This window comes from Ochlerotatus camptorhynchus, unplaced genomic scaffold (genome assembly GCF_037179485.1).
Source record: "Ochlerotatus camptorhynchus isolate MF236.1 unplaced genomic scaffold, CSIRO-AGI_Acam_v1.1 ptg000646l, whole genome shotgun sequence".
In the NCBI taxonomy this organism is placed as follows: Eukaryota; Metazoa; Arthropoda; class Insecta; order Diptera; family Culicidae; genus Ochlerotatus; species Ochlerotatus camptorhynchus.
The window spans coordinates 1,111,050-1,125,830 of record NW_027041125.1 but is presented as its reverse complement, the minus strand read 5'-3'; the positions used below and the strand labels follow the sequence as shown (position 1 = coordinate 1,125,830).

General features: G+C 39.2%; 1 protein-coding gene across 2 annotated transcripts in view; it reads left to right on the top strand.

The window, feature by feature from the left end:
• The first annotated feature begins 634 nt into the window (after nt 1-634).
• The window catches only part of sns (sticks and stones), a 441,055-nt gene continuing 426,908 nt past the window's right edge, over nt 635-14,781 (top strand). For both annotated transcript variants that reach the window (XM_065237807.1, XM_065237806.1), the window contains exon 1: nt 635-784. In XM_065237807.1, coding sequence (XP_065093879.1) covers nt 679-784 — 106 coding nt within the window. In that variant the 5' untranslated portion in view covers nt 635-678. The remainder of the gene's footprint in view (nt 785-14,781) is intronic.

Genomic DNA, 14,781 nt, shown 5'->3' with positions numbered 1-14,781 from the left:
CTGAAATTGTTGCCACCGGAACCCGGAAGAAGGAAAAAAACCGGGAGGAAACTTTTCAAATTGAATTTTAACTTTGCTCCGCAACTATTTTCCCACATGGCAGGGCGCTCATTTTCCAAACCTCCCCAGGAAGGTGTAGATAAGAATGTATGTTTGCCATTTCGACTAGGGTAGCACTTCTTGACCACACCGTTACCGTCGTCGTCGTCGTCGTCGTGGGCAAGGCGCACCGGGATCCCGGAAGGAGCTACTAACTACCAGCCAAAGTGCAATTACTGTGTGAATAATAAAGTTGTACTTGCTGCTGTTTCGGGAGTTCCATCCGGGGTTCTCCTCTCCGGTGGTGGTGGCACAGTGAATATACTCGGACACGGTAGGAAGGAGTTTTCACACCTTTCTCGCTCGCTTCATGCTTAGTTTATCTCACTTTGTACATCTCCCCCGAGTGTGTGTGTGTGTGTTTGGGTGAGTGTCTGTATGTTTTGTGCTTCATTATGCATGCTAATGGAGGGGCGATGGTCCCAGTCGCAGTAGCCCCGGATGAACTGGACGAAAATTTACTCCAAATTAAATTCCATCGAAAAACTTGAAACTAATTTGAGGTGTTTTTGTCTGCTTTTTCTCTTTTCAGTGATACCAGTGCTGCTCGTCGGTGGCCAGCAGCAAAAGTTTCGGGTGATGCCCCGGGATCTCCAGGTGCTGGAGGGTTCCGAGGCGCTGCTGCGATGCGAAATTCACAACCTGGCCGGAGCGGTCCAGTGGACCAAGGATGGATTTGCGCTGGGTGAGTTTGGGGAAAATATTTGGGATCTTTTTGATTTTAAGTTTGAGACTGAACAATAATTTACAATCAACATACAATCACCGCCTGTCCTCGTAAAATATTTTTTTAAGGACTGAATTTAGTCAGGGCTATATTTCCCAGGACCCAGCCCTTGAAGTACCGTAACATGCCAACAACGGTCACATATGAATTCAAAAACATGTTCAATGATAGTTTTATCAAGTGTCTTATGCCACATTATTGGTTACTTCTGGACCCCGGTTGGCCCCGGGGAAGTGCTAAATTACTGACTATGGTCAAAACCAGGGTTGTTAATCGATAACCGTCGATAACGTCAGCAAGCAAACTCACCATGAGATTTCCCATAAAACAAGATAATTCAGATATAAGACCAATAGTCGTTAAAAGAGAGAACTTCTGTGAACACATGTAAGATCTACAAGCTTTAGCAAAGTGCTGAATGAGCTTCAATAAAGTTCTATGAGCCTCAGGTAATCTTGTAAACTTCATAAAAGAAGAGAAGTTCAAAAACCTTCAGAGAAGTTCATTGAACTTCACGGAAGTTCTTCAAACTTTATGAAAAGTACTGCAGACTTCAGGAAAATACTTCGATCTTCAGTTCAACAAACTTCCGAAAAATTCTGCCAACCTCAGGGACATTCAGTATCCTTCTGGTAGGTTTAAGCAAAATTGTATGAGCTTCAATGTATCTCAGTAAACTTCAGGAAGGTTCTACATTAAAAATTAAATTTCTTCAAGCGTTAGGACAGATTTGCAAACCTTAGGTACGCTCTGCAAACCACAGGAAAAAATAAAAAAAAAAACATCAGGAAAGTATTGTGAACTTAAAGAAATATCAGCGAATTTCAGGAGAAACATGGCAAATTCAGAGATGTTCTGCGATCTTCAAAGAAATTCTAAGAACACCACGAAAGCTTGATATTGACAACAACACAGGCGATAATGAACATTAATCCACGATTGAACTAAACCAAATGTTGACATAGAATGTCAGCTGTTGCCTTGATCAAGAGAATGTGGTCAGGTAAAAACTTACATTCATTCAGGTAAGTAGTTGGTTTATCTTATAAGGTTGCCTTGAATTCTGCTTTTTTTTTAGCAGGGATGCAAGATTTAAAGAGATGTCTTTATTTTGAAGACTTTTTAAATTATGTTAGGACATTTTGAAGACTTTTAATATTTTGGAAGCATGTTGAAAACATGTGGAAATCGAGAGAGAATCTCGAAGGGTTTTTTTTTAAATTAGGTAGACCATTTTTTGGAAAAAATAAATAGCTAGAGACAAACACTTAAGCTTCATGTTAGATAGCATTTCCAACCAACTCTCAACATTTCAAATTAAATCCTTTGAATATTATCCTGCCCCGTAACTTGGGTAGATCACCTTTTCGTGGTACGTTACGGAATGTAAGATCTACCACCGATTCCTAGTCCTGACTACTTCAAACTAAGGGAACAGGATTTTCCAGTAATCCAAGGAACACATCTTAGTCCTTGTTACTTTTTATGCCTTGTTGATAGTTCCCTAGTTTGAAGTGGTTAAGACTAGGGTTCTGATACATGCTCATCACCGGTGTCATACCTTAATTTTGTTGCTAAGGAATCCAATTTTGACTGACAAAGGGGCACGCCTTTCGAGGGTGTTTCAACCAGTGTTGGGAAAATATCAAAAAATCAAATCTCACCAACGCCCAAGATCACGCTTGATTTTCGTAGACAAAAATCAACAAGCAAACAACTGCGGTTGGTTTTGCAAGCTGTGATATCGCAGCTCGGAATATCAAGCTAACAAAACTCACCAGCTGCAATTTTCAACAAACTGTGGTGAGATTGAATTTCATGATTTTTGCTTTACACCCGAATGTCACCGAAACTTCCATAACGGCTGGCAGCAGTCACTTCGTGTCTTCCATCGGTGAAGAGTAAAAAGAGATAGCAAACTATACTTTCTCTTTCTAAGAAAACGATGTGCAACGGAATCATTTTTGTGTCGAGTCAACTCTCAGCTTGATTTTTGCATGTTGTGAATAATCTCGCAATATCAAAGGAGCTTGTAAAATCAATATCAAGCATGATATTTTGTTCCAATATCACGCGTGATATTGCGAGCGCATGAGAGCGGAAAAATATCAATTGATTTCTGATTTTGCCAACACTGGTTTCAACATAAATAGCGGGACCTTTTTAATAAGAGTCGGATCCTTGCGATAAATGCAAGAGTGGCAACTATAAAAAAAAATCGAATACTTCATCATTTATCAATAGTGATGGAGTAATACGACATGCACTAAACTAAGGACACGGGATATACTACAATAGATCAATTTACTGGTCACAGTAGTGTTAGGTCCCGAACAGAGGATAAAAAATCCTACCCATATCAGGTTGATCAGGAATTCTTCCGAATCACCAGAAATGATTTCAAAGACCAAAGACTGATCGGGAAATTGAAATCGAGATCTCCATATATTTCTTTATCATATCAAATTAATCAGACTTTCTTCTGAAGATTGAAGATATTTGGTCAGTTAGAATATATTTTCAAAATATAAGGATGATCAAGAATCGTGCGGTAGACCTTTAAGTGATCAGAAATTTAAATTAAATCGTTTGAATATTCTCTCATCAAATCAGGTTGATCGGGAAATTGAAATCGAAATCTCCATATATTTCCTTATCATATCAAATGAATCAGAAATTCTTCCGAATCATCAGAAATTATATCGAAGACCTACGACTGATCGGAAATTACCCTTACTATGGGTATTTTTGGAATCACAGTTCAGAGACGTGTAGCGACCGGAAATCCATGCCTGGCGCTATTTTGATATCCGGGATGGCGGCTTCCGTTTAAATAAATTCTGTCGAATACACCTTATGAGTATTTTAGGAATCTTGGTGACGTGTAGGAACTGGAAATCGATGTCTGACGCCTTTGTGAAATTCAAGATGGCGGCTTCCAGTTACTGAAAAATTGAAAAATAATATCAAATACTCCTCAATATGGGTACTTTTGCAATCGTGGTGATGTGTAGAGACCGGTTATCCATGGCTGACGACATTTTTAATTCAATATGGTGGCTTTCGGTTAGAGAAAAACTTGGAAATTCTGTCCAATACCCCTCAATATGGGTATTTTTAGAATCGGAGTGACGTGTAGGGACGGAAACCCACCTGTATTTTTCTGTTTTACTGTAACTGGAAGCCACCATATTGGATTTAAAAATAGCATCAGGCTGGATTTCCGGACCCTGCACGTCACCCCGATTTCAAAAATACCCATATTGCGGGGTATTTGACAGTGTCTTAGTTTTTCTGTATTTGGAAGTTACCATATTGGATTTCAAAATGGCGTCAGACATTGCTTTCCGTCTCTACACATCAACACGATTCAAAATTATCCATATTGAGGGATATTTGACAGTATTTTTATACTTTTATCTAACTGGAAACCGCCATATGTTTTACAAAGAGGCGTCAGATATGGATTTCTGGACTCTACACGTCATCCCGATTCCAAAAATACCCATATTGTGGAGTATTCAACAGAATTTTCAAGTTTCTCTTAAGCCGGAAGCCGATATCTTGAATTTCAAAACGGCCTCAAATATCGATTTCCCGTCCTCACACGTCATTCTAACTCCAAAAATACCTATAACTGGGGTATTTGACAGAATTTTCAAGTTTTTCTCCAACGGGAAGCCGCCATCTTGAATGTCAGTAAGATATCAGACATGGTTTTCCGGTTCCTACACTTCACGCGGATTTCAAAAATACCAGTTTTGTGGGGTATTTGGCAGAATTTCCAAGTTTTTCTCTAACCGGAAGCCATCATCTTGAATTTTAAAATGGCCTCAGACATCGATTTCCGGTCCCAACACGTCACCCCAATTCCAAAAATAGCCATATTGAGGGGTATTTGACAGAATTTCCTAGTTATTCCCCAACCGGACGGGAACTCGGTAGATGATAACGGTACCATGGGCATAATACCGGTGGAAACAATTGCAGTCTTCTCCGCAAGTTCTGTGAATTGGGAGATGTACAAAATGCGATTACGAAGCATCTTTACAAACTATGGCGTCACTGATGTAAAGAAGATGATGATGATGATGGTCCCACCTCTTACCCCTACAAAGGTTTGAGCTGGACGATTTATCTTTAAGATAATTAAATATAAACATTTTAACCAGGTTAGCAAACAAAAACGAGCTGGTTACAGTTACAGATATAAATTCCCTCTAGACTTTACAGTTGCTTCACAGCAATATACATAAATGTGAAAAAGCTTAGGCGTCCACCTCTTAGTTCGCCTTTTTGTCCACCTAGAATATTCATAAGTATTACAAGCAATCAAGAGTTAATGAACAATCAACAAAGCATCCTATACACTAGCAACCCCGCAATGATGCTATTATAATTTTCAGCAATGTCAGGAATGCTCACGAACCCCCGACATTCAGCCAGAAAACTTAATACTAACTCAAAGTATCTTCCAAATAAGCTTCAAAGTTGCATTTTTTTTATCAAATGTTAAATTCAGTCCTCTATATCCGTAATACGCGCGCGAGGCTCAAACCTTTGTAGACTACTACTTTTTTTTTTTTAACTACTACTTTAATTCAAATATAAAAAAAAATCCATCATCACCATCGTGGCGAACAAAATAGTTTTTGCAGTGCTACAATAATTATTAAAAAGTCGTTATGACAGCTATCCATACAAAATAATCCGTTATAAATAACTTCGTCAAGATACATACTTCGTCCATTCATAAAAAAAAAAAAAAAATAAAAATCACTGGATAACTGTTCAAAAGACAGTTTTAACGTGTGAAATACAATGTCTCTTGAATTCTGCTAATGTTGTTGCACGTTTAATATGTCTAGGCATCGAATTGAAAACATTTACTCCTTTAAAATACAATGAATTCTGTGAAGCGCAAGTCAAGAAATGTGGTGTTCTTATTTCATCCGCGTTTCTAGTATTATATCTATGAAAATCACTTCCTCTTTCAATTCGATCACACAAATATCGAGGCAGCAAACCATTTACTACTTTAAAAATGAACACCATAGTCAAATAAACTATTCTTTGCTTGACTGACAGCCATTTTAAAGCGTCCAGCATCAAAGTTGAGGAAGTGAATCTATTACATCGCAAAATCAAACGCATTATTTTATTCTGCAAACACTGTAATCTCGATATTTGTGTTTCATTGGCTAGAAATAAAATGGATGGGCAAAAGTCTAGATGAGGAGAGATGATTGATTTGTATAGCTGTATTTTACTGGCAATAGTTAAATCGTTTTTCAGTCGACATAGAATTCCATACTTCTTGGCAATTTTCTTGATGACATTGTCAATGTGAGAGTTGAACTTAAGTTTGTCATCAATAATCACGCCAAGATATTTAATCTCCCGAACGCGATCAATAGCCTCATCATCAATTACCACGGAGACATTATCATTTACTCGGTTCCGCGAAATTACCATGAATTTAGTTTTACTTGTATTTAATTTCAACTGCTTACACTTCAACCATCTACTTAGAGAACGCAAATCTTCATTCAAATGTGAGACGGCAACTTCTAAATCCTTAGCTGCAATGAATAACACAGTATCATCTGCAAAAAGATTAATGTCGCAAAATCGTAAAACGCGTCGCAAATCATTAATATACATAATAAATAAAAGAGGCCCTAATACACTTCCCTGGGGCACTCCAAGGTTATTCCCCACGGGACTGGAAACAGAATCATTAAAAACAGTCCGTTGAGTTCTGTCAGATAAATAGCTTTCAAACCATTTATAAGCAGTACTCGTAATTCCAAAGCGCTTGATTGTACTTAACAGTAAGGGCCTAGAAATTGTTTCAAAAGCGCGTTTCAGATCCAAAAAAACAGCAACAGTCGTATCTTTACGCTCCAAGTTGTCTTTCCACTTTGCTAACACCAAATTCAACGCAGTTTCACAGGAATGACCTTCCCGATATCCTGATTGTTCTGGTATCAACAAAGAGTTGCTATTCAAATACTCCAACAGCTGGCCTTTAACAACAAGTTCTAAAATTTTCTCTAATGTGTGCAACATGTTGATGGGACGAAACTCTTCGGCTTTAATCGTTCCAGCAACTTTTTGAATAGGAACCACTAAGGATTCCTTCCAAATTTGTGGCACATGTCCAGTCTGCAAAGATTCATTAATAAGGTCCAGCAAGATGTGGCCAATGACATGAAAGCAATCTTGAATAACTCTAGAATTAACATTATCTACTCCAGCCGATTTTCCTAATGAAAAGCAAATAACTCTAAGTTCATCTAAAGTAATTTGGTGAAAACCTTCAAATCTACAACTACTATTAACTGGCTGTTTTATTTCGTCAGGTTCATTGACCAATTCAATGGATTGATTAATCAATGAAACACTTTCGACAAAATAATCATTAAACATAGATGCAATTACTGGTTCTGACTGTTCTAATGTGCCATTAAAAGTTATGGACCGCGGTTTGCAATTACTAGGTTTTAATAAAGATTTCAAAATTTTCCATAACTCTTTGCTGTTGTTTTGATGCTGATCAATCTTCCTCTGGACATATTCACAACGAGTTTGTTTTATCGATTGTGAATATTTATTACGCGCGATTGTGTACCTATTCCAATGATTATCATTATTTGATCTGCAAAACTTTTTGTACCATTTGTCCCTCTTACGTTTAAGACGCAAAAGTTCCAAATTGTACCAGCTGTTCGAGTTTTTCAAAGAAACAAACTTTTGCTCAACTAATTGATTGGTACACGTTTTCAAAGTGTTAGTTAGAACAGCTGCAGATTCATCTAAATTACCGGCCGCGAATGGAAAATCCACGCTTCTCTCAACAAGATTTGAAACAGCCTGTTTCGAATATTTCCTCCAGCACTTCAATTTGACTAAGTCATCGTTATTATTGATATTATCTAATACATTAATCACTAAGGTCTCATGATCGGTTATTTTCAAATCAGCATCCGGAACTGAACAAATGGAATCAAAATTGGAATAAACGTGGTCAATTAAAGTTCTACTGTGCCTGGAAATACGCGTATACTCATCTACCGTTTGTTTTAAATTGAAAAAATCAGCTAAACGCTTCAAATGATTCGAATTATGGTTGTCACGCCAATTAATATTAAAATCACCAGCTAATATATTTAATTTACTTGAATCAAGGAATGTCTCTAGCCAGTTCTCTAAAACATCAACAAAACGCTGGTCACTAGAACTGGGAGAATGATACAAAACACCATAATTACCCATCTTCATGCCACGCACAACTGTAATGCCCAAGAACCAGTTACCATCGATAACTTCGTTGATTCGAAGGTCGAATTGAATTGATTCTTTGACATAAATAGCAACACCGCCAGTGTGTCTAGAATGTGATAAACAAGCAGCAACAATATATCCCGGAATACTATACTGATCAAAAGCTTCAGTTTCTACAATATGAGTTTCAGATAATAAAACTAAAAGAGGACGTTTTTCCTCAACAATCTGACGTAATGCTACGTAGTTTGTTGACAACCCCGCAATATTCAAATATAAAAAATCAAATTGATTCACATTCCTGGAACTTGGCTGCTATTTATTGAAACGCAAGCTGCTTTTCTTCTGTTCAAAAAGTCTTTTATAGAGCAAACATTCAGGACTAAATGCGGCATGGTTGACGTCCAAGTTCATTTTACGTTCTTTATTCATTTTCAAACAATTAACACATTTCAATACAGTTGACGTACACTCCGATGTTTTGTGTTGTTGGCTGCACCTAGAGCATCTCTCACAATTTTTGCAATCCATGCTCTTGTGCCCAAATTCTCCACATTTGAAACACCTCAATACATTAATCGCGGGAACTATAGAGCACCGATCAAACCCTACATTTACTTTTTTCGCGCATAACAAACATTTATACGTATCGAAATCGACTTCAATCACAACACTGAACTTGTTGTACGTGAAGCGTGGATTTTCAAACATGTTAACTACTTTTACATCATTTATAGCGATGTCTTCATTTTGACTTTTTAAATAGTCAATGAAGACATCGGAGGAATACTGATCGCTCATGCCCACTATTTTCAATCTCGGCACCGAAGTGGGAACAACAGCACTATAGTTTTCACCCAGATTGCTTTCAATACCATTTTTGACATCACTTACATTTGCTCCTGTTGCACACTCAACAATAATGGAGCCATCTTTACCATTTCTAAAATTACTGATTTTGTGTGTTTTTGGATCCAACTGAGTTTTCAAAAACTTACGAGTGTCTTCGCAAGCTTGTTTGGACTCTTTCGGTTTAATCACAATGACCGGACGAGTCTTACGATTATCTTGTTTGTTACTGTTACTGTTATTTTTACTGTTACTGTTACTAACATGTTTACTTTTACTAGCACGACTGTCTCTTTTTACAACATCCGCAAAACTCGCATTTTCTTGAAAAACATCATCATTATCACTATTACTGATTACTAATTTACGTTTTTTGCGTCTGGTATTTTGGTCCGATTCCGACTGAATCGTCCTAGATACACTGCACTGATCATTCATTACCGCTAATTTGTTTTCCGCATCAATTTAAAAAAATGAACTTTTCATATTATCCAATTTCTCACAAATTAAATTTTCAAAACCATTTACATTTCGGCTTATATCTGCCATCCCGCTTTTAACCGCGATGTCTATCTGAGCAGCAATGTGATCTCGTATGCCAGTGATAGAGTCCGAGAGTTGAAAAACTTTCTTCATCTCTTCTTCTATCCTATTGACGCGCGAGATCAGATCATTCTGCTCGCCACAACACTGACCTGATAGACAGTTACCACATTTGAAAACAACATTTGCATTATCTGCTATTAGGCGCGCCGCAGTCTTAGTGAGTGCCGCACAATTGAAGTGGAACATTCCATTGCACGGACCTACACATGTGACTGGGAGCCCACTAATAGTAATAGACTCCTTGCAGACATTACACACATCCATATTACCACGCCAAATTAAACGCGCACACTGTTAGCAGTAGACATATACAGGGGAAGAGAACACAAAATAAAATTTTACCGCCGCAGCTCACTATACAAAATCAATAGCGCGCTGGGGGGAAAATCAAAATTAAATCCAAAACGAGTTGCTAGGCAACCGTTCTCTACTTATCCTGTTAAAAACAACACAACGGGCACGCGTTGGGATGATCCTTTCGCGGCACACGGCACTATTTCACACGAAATTATGTATTTATTTCCACAGCACAACTCAACAAAAACACTACTTTGTTCGCCATATCACGGTCATGAGAGCCTGAATTTATAAAGATGGCGTCGTATATTCTAATGAAGCTAGACCAGGAAACGTTTCGGTTGCTAAATAGCGTATGCTTCCCTGACGGCTTCACTACAAAGCCATACAACGACATTGTAGAGGGTCTCGACCAGCTTTATGGAAGAAAAGTATCGGTATTTGCTGAGCGAGTGAAGTTCTACGAATTACATCAAATGGAAGGAGAAAGAGTCAATCAATACCATTGCCGCATCAGGGGTGCGGCAGCTTCATGTGAGTTTGCAGTTAATTTGCCGTTCGTCGTAAGGGACAAATTCGTCACTGCGCAGAGGCCCTATATTGGAACGTTTGATGGAAGAAAAGGCTAATCTGAAGATTGATGAGGCGTTGGCGATAGCAGAGAAAGAATTCCGAGCTCCAGCCAAAGGACGAAAGGGGTCAACAATGGTGTGTAAGGTATGCGGTATGCAGAACCATCGTTCAGAATACACCAACCTTAGCTCATCTAAATATGAAACCGTGCATGCTGTCACTAGATAGTAGAGACAAATCGCAATTTTTCGAGCAGTGCAACTCAACGGTCATAAAGTACTATTCGAGCTGGATACAGGGAGTCCAGTGAGCTGCATGTCCATGGAATTGTACAAAAGGGTGTTTGGTAAACATGAGCTGGAACAAACCGATCTTACTTTATTCAGTTACACGGGAACAAAATTAGACCAGATGGCAAGCTAAAAGTTCAAGTACAAGTGAAAGGCGGCATGATGAAGCTAGAGCTGTACGTAATGACAGGTGTTCGGAAGGCAAATTTGATGCTGAATATGAATCCAGATAGTGAGCTAGAGAATATCTTGCAAAAATATCCAAAACTTTTCGACGATGAACCAGGAAGTTATCGACATGGAAAAGTGGAGCTACGACAGATTGCCCATAGCTTGAAGGAAAAGGTCGATGCCCAGCTAGAATCCCTAGAACGAAAAAGGAACCATTACTCGCATCACTACAAGCGATTGGGGAACTCCATTGGTGCCCATACTCAAGGCTGATGGAACAGTGCGTATTTGCGGTGATTATAAGGTCACTCTCAATCGATTCCTCGAGGACTGCAAGCATCCAATTCCAAGGATAGATGAGTTGCTATCCCAGTTGCAAGGTGGGTATAAATTTTCGAAATTGATCTACGAGATGCATATAATCAACAAGAGCTAACTGATGAGTCTAAGCAGATATGTACTTGGAGCACCCACCATCTACCGAGTAAACAAAATGACTTTTGGAATATCTCCTGGAACTTCTATATTTCAAGGGATCATGGAACAGCTGCTGCAAGGCGTTGAGGGTGTCGTTGTCTTTATCGACGACATAATGGTAACTGGAAAATAGGGAGTCACAGATGAAGAAAAAATGGCCAACCATTTGGAGAACGTAGAAAAGGTGCTTCGAATACTCTCAGATGCGGGATTGAAGGTAAAAAGGGACAAAATCTCATACTTGGGATTCACCATTGAACACCATGGTCTCCACAAATCGTTTCAGATGGAACAGAAAATCATCAATCTTGACGAGCCAAAAAAAGGTTCATGAGGTGAGGCGTCTTTTGGGAATCGTGTCGTTCTATTCGCGATTCATCCCACATATGGCCTCGGTAATGGCTCCAATATATGCACTCACTCGCACCAAGGGAAGCCGAGAAAAATTTCTGTGGACCGAAGACTGTCGAGCAGCTTGGAAAAAGATAGTCGATGTATTCAAAGGAGACATAGCTCTAGCGCACTTCGATCAACAGTTACCTTCTATAACCGAAACTGACGCTTCGGATGTCGGAGTGGAAGCTGTGTTACTGCAGAGGCAACCGGATGGGTATGAACGACCTTGTTACTTCGTTTCCCGTGCGCTAACCGATACTGAAAAAGGCTACAGCGTGATAGATAAGGAAGTATTGGGTGTAGTATATGTACTGAAGAAATTTTACCCATACGTTTATGGTACAAAAGTCACTATAAGGACATCGGCCCCTGTTAGGAATACTGGGTGAAAATAAGGAAATACCAGTATTTTGTAGTCGGCGTTTGCAACGATGGGCACTTTCCATGGCAGCTTTTGATTAAACGTTGGAGTACGTCAAACGAGACAAATCACTCGGCGGATCATCTTTCGAGGAACCCGAATCAAAAACAAGAGTTGGAGATCGAAAACGAGGAAGAAGCAGCAAGTGTGCATTTTGTTGTGGGAGCAGGTCTCAACGTTGTGTCTGCGGATGAGTGTGGCCCAGAAAACTATCGTCTGAAGGAGAGCTTCAGAAGTGCTTCGCAGTTCGGGAGAAGCTGATTAGAAGTGATGGAGTGATATTGCATGGTGACCGTTTGGTAATGCCTTCACTTCTTCGGAATAGAATCTTGAATGAGCTACACCAGTCTCATCAAGGTGCAGTTATGACGAAGAGTTTTGCCCGTTAATTCGTATGGTGGCCTTCTTTAAACGCAGATATCCATCAGCTTCTCGAAAACTGCATGTCATGCAGTAAATTTAGGAGTTCACCGCCGAGAACATCGTCACCGTGGCCTGAAACGAAACATGTATTTGAGAAGATACATCCGGATTTCGCAGGTCCAATTCGAGGTCGGTACCTGCTGATACTCGTAGACACGTTCACAAAATGGATAGAAGTATTCGTGATGAGTAGAATAACTACCGAAGCTACTATTAAATGTTTACGATCAAAATTTGCCAGCTTTGGGCTACCTGTTCTCGTTGTCAGTGATAACGGACCACAATTCACGGCATCGTAGTTTAAGAATTTCCTGCAGGTGAATGGGATACAGCACATGACTTCACCCGTAGGTCACCCTCAATCAAACGGAGCGGCTGAAAATGCTGTGAAATTAGTAAAGCTGGCCCTAGACAAAATTTTGGCAACGTAAGGTGACATGATGGTTGAGGACGCAATTGTGAATTTCTTGATGGTGTACCGCAATACTCCTCACTGCACCACACAGGAGACACCTTCACAACGAATGTTCGGGAGAAAGGTAAACCTGAGACTAGACTTGGCCTCTGTCTGATCCTGTTAAAGACCACCGTATTATTATTATTTTCGCTCTTGGGTCATTCGTGACTTGTACGGGGGTGAGCTTTGAACTCGTGACTTTGGCGTGAGAGGTATGGATGCTAACCACTACGCCAAGGTCACCCCCCCTCCCTCCAAATACTTGGTATTAACTGAAGAGCAGCAAATATGGAAACGTTATATAAATCAGCTGTACAAACTGTCAGGTCAGCAGGACGATACCACAGAGAACAGACATGGAGGCTCGAACAAAATTTCTCTAAAAACTTGTGTAAAGATTCCTATTCGACTTAAGCGCCACTAACGGCGACTTCCCCACTTAAAAACCCTCTTTGACAACATGATGGCGCTGGCGTTGCACAAATTACACTAGACACTAAGTGCTAGTAGCGCCAAGTGGCAATTTTCAACAGAACATTTATCGATACTAGCGCCAAATTGGTCGAAAGTGGAAAATTTATAGAGAAAATCAGGAGATGCTAACACCACGTAACGGCGACGTTCCCACTTATTTTACACAAGTTTCTGACCGAACTTGAACGTCTGTTCTCTGTGACGATACCACACAACAAGCATTGGGCGATCCCAACAATTCGTCGATTTTACCTAGAAGATCTAACCGGATTAAGGAAAGAAAAGAACGTTTGAAAGATTGCAAATGACTTGTTGCAATCTTGGAGGAGCCTATGTTGTGTAATAGCATTTCTTTAAATAATTAACCGTCAATTTGAATAGCTTTCGAATGAACTAAATTTCTTGTATTTCTTGCCATATGCACTTTGGAAGTAGAGTATAAGAAAACTGAATAGGGTTAAAGACCCCATTTCCGGTATATCAGACACAATCCGCACTTAGTCTTTCTTAATCTAGCGCAGTTTAACACCAAACGGAATGTTATTGTTATTGATGGCTTCCAAATTTATTTACCTTTCCGTACGTACCAAAAGATTTGATAAAGAGAAACCAATCGTTGAGATATTGTCAAAAGTCCAACACTGCTTCTTGACGCCAAACTCGGCCTACGGATTCTAAATTCGGCCTAACGCATTGAAACGCCATTGAAATGCAAATGAATTCACTTCGGCCTATCGGATGAAGATAAAAATTGATTCGTTCGGAGCGCTTCTTTTGTTTTTGAGAATAATAGGTGCAAATCTTCATATCACGCGTTCTCATTGACTTCGTTCGGTAGCTTATTAACTAAAGTATCGTACCAAATGCATAATTAAATTGTTATCTCTGAAATCATGGATTTATTTGAAGTTTTCTGCTCGATAAGCCCACAATGGCCGATTAGGCCGAAGTAGTTCTCTACCCTAAATGGATTAGTCTTGAATTGTAAGTTAACTGATATACTTCTTAGTCCGTACACTAAAATAAATCGTTAGTTTTATGTTAGTTACCACTAAACATAGAACTTTTCAAACCTGGAACGTATTTAGTTTATTTTTTTTAATTGTTAAATGTATTTGGACTGGTCTCACCATGTTAATTTGATCCTTCAATCCATGGGTTCCGTAATTTTGATTTTCTCTAAGCTTTGCATCTCATTTCATGATGCACCTTTGTCGTAATACATCCTGTAACG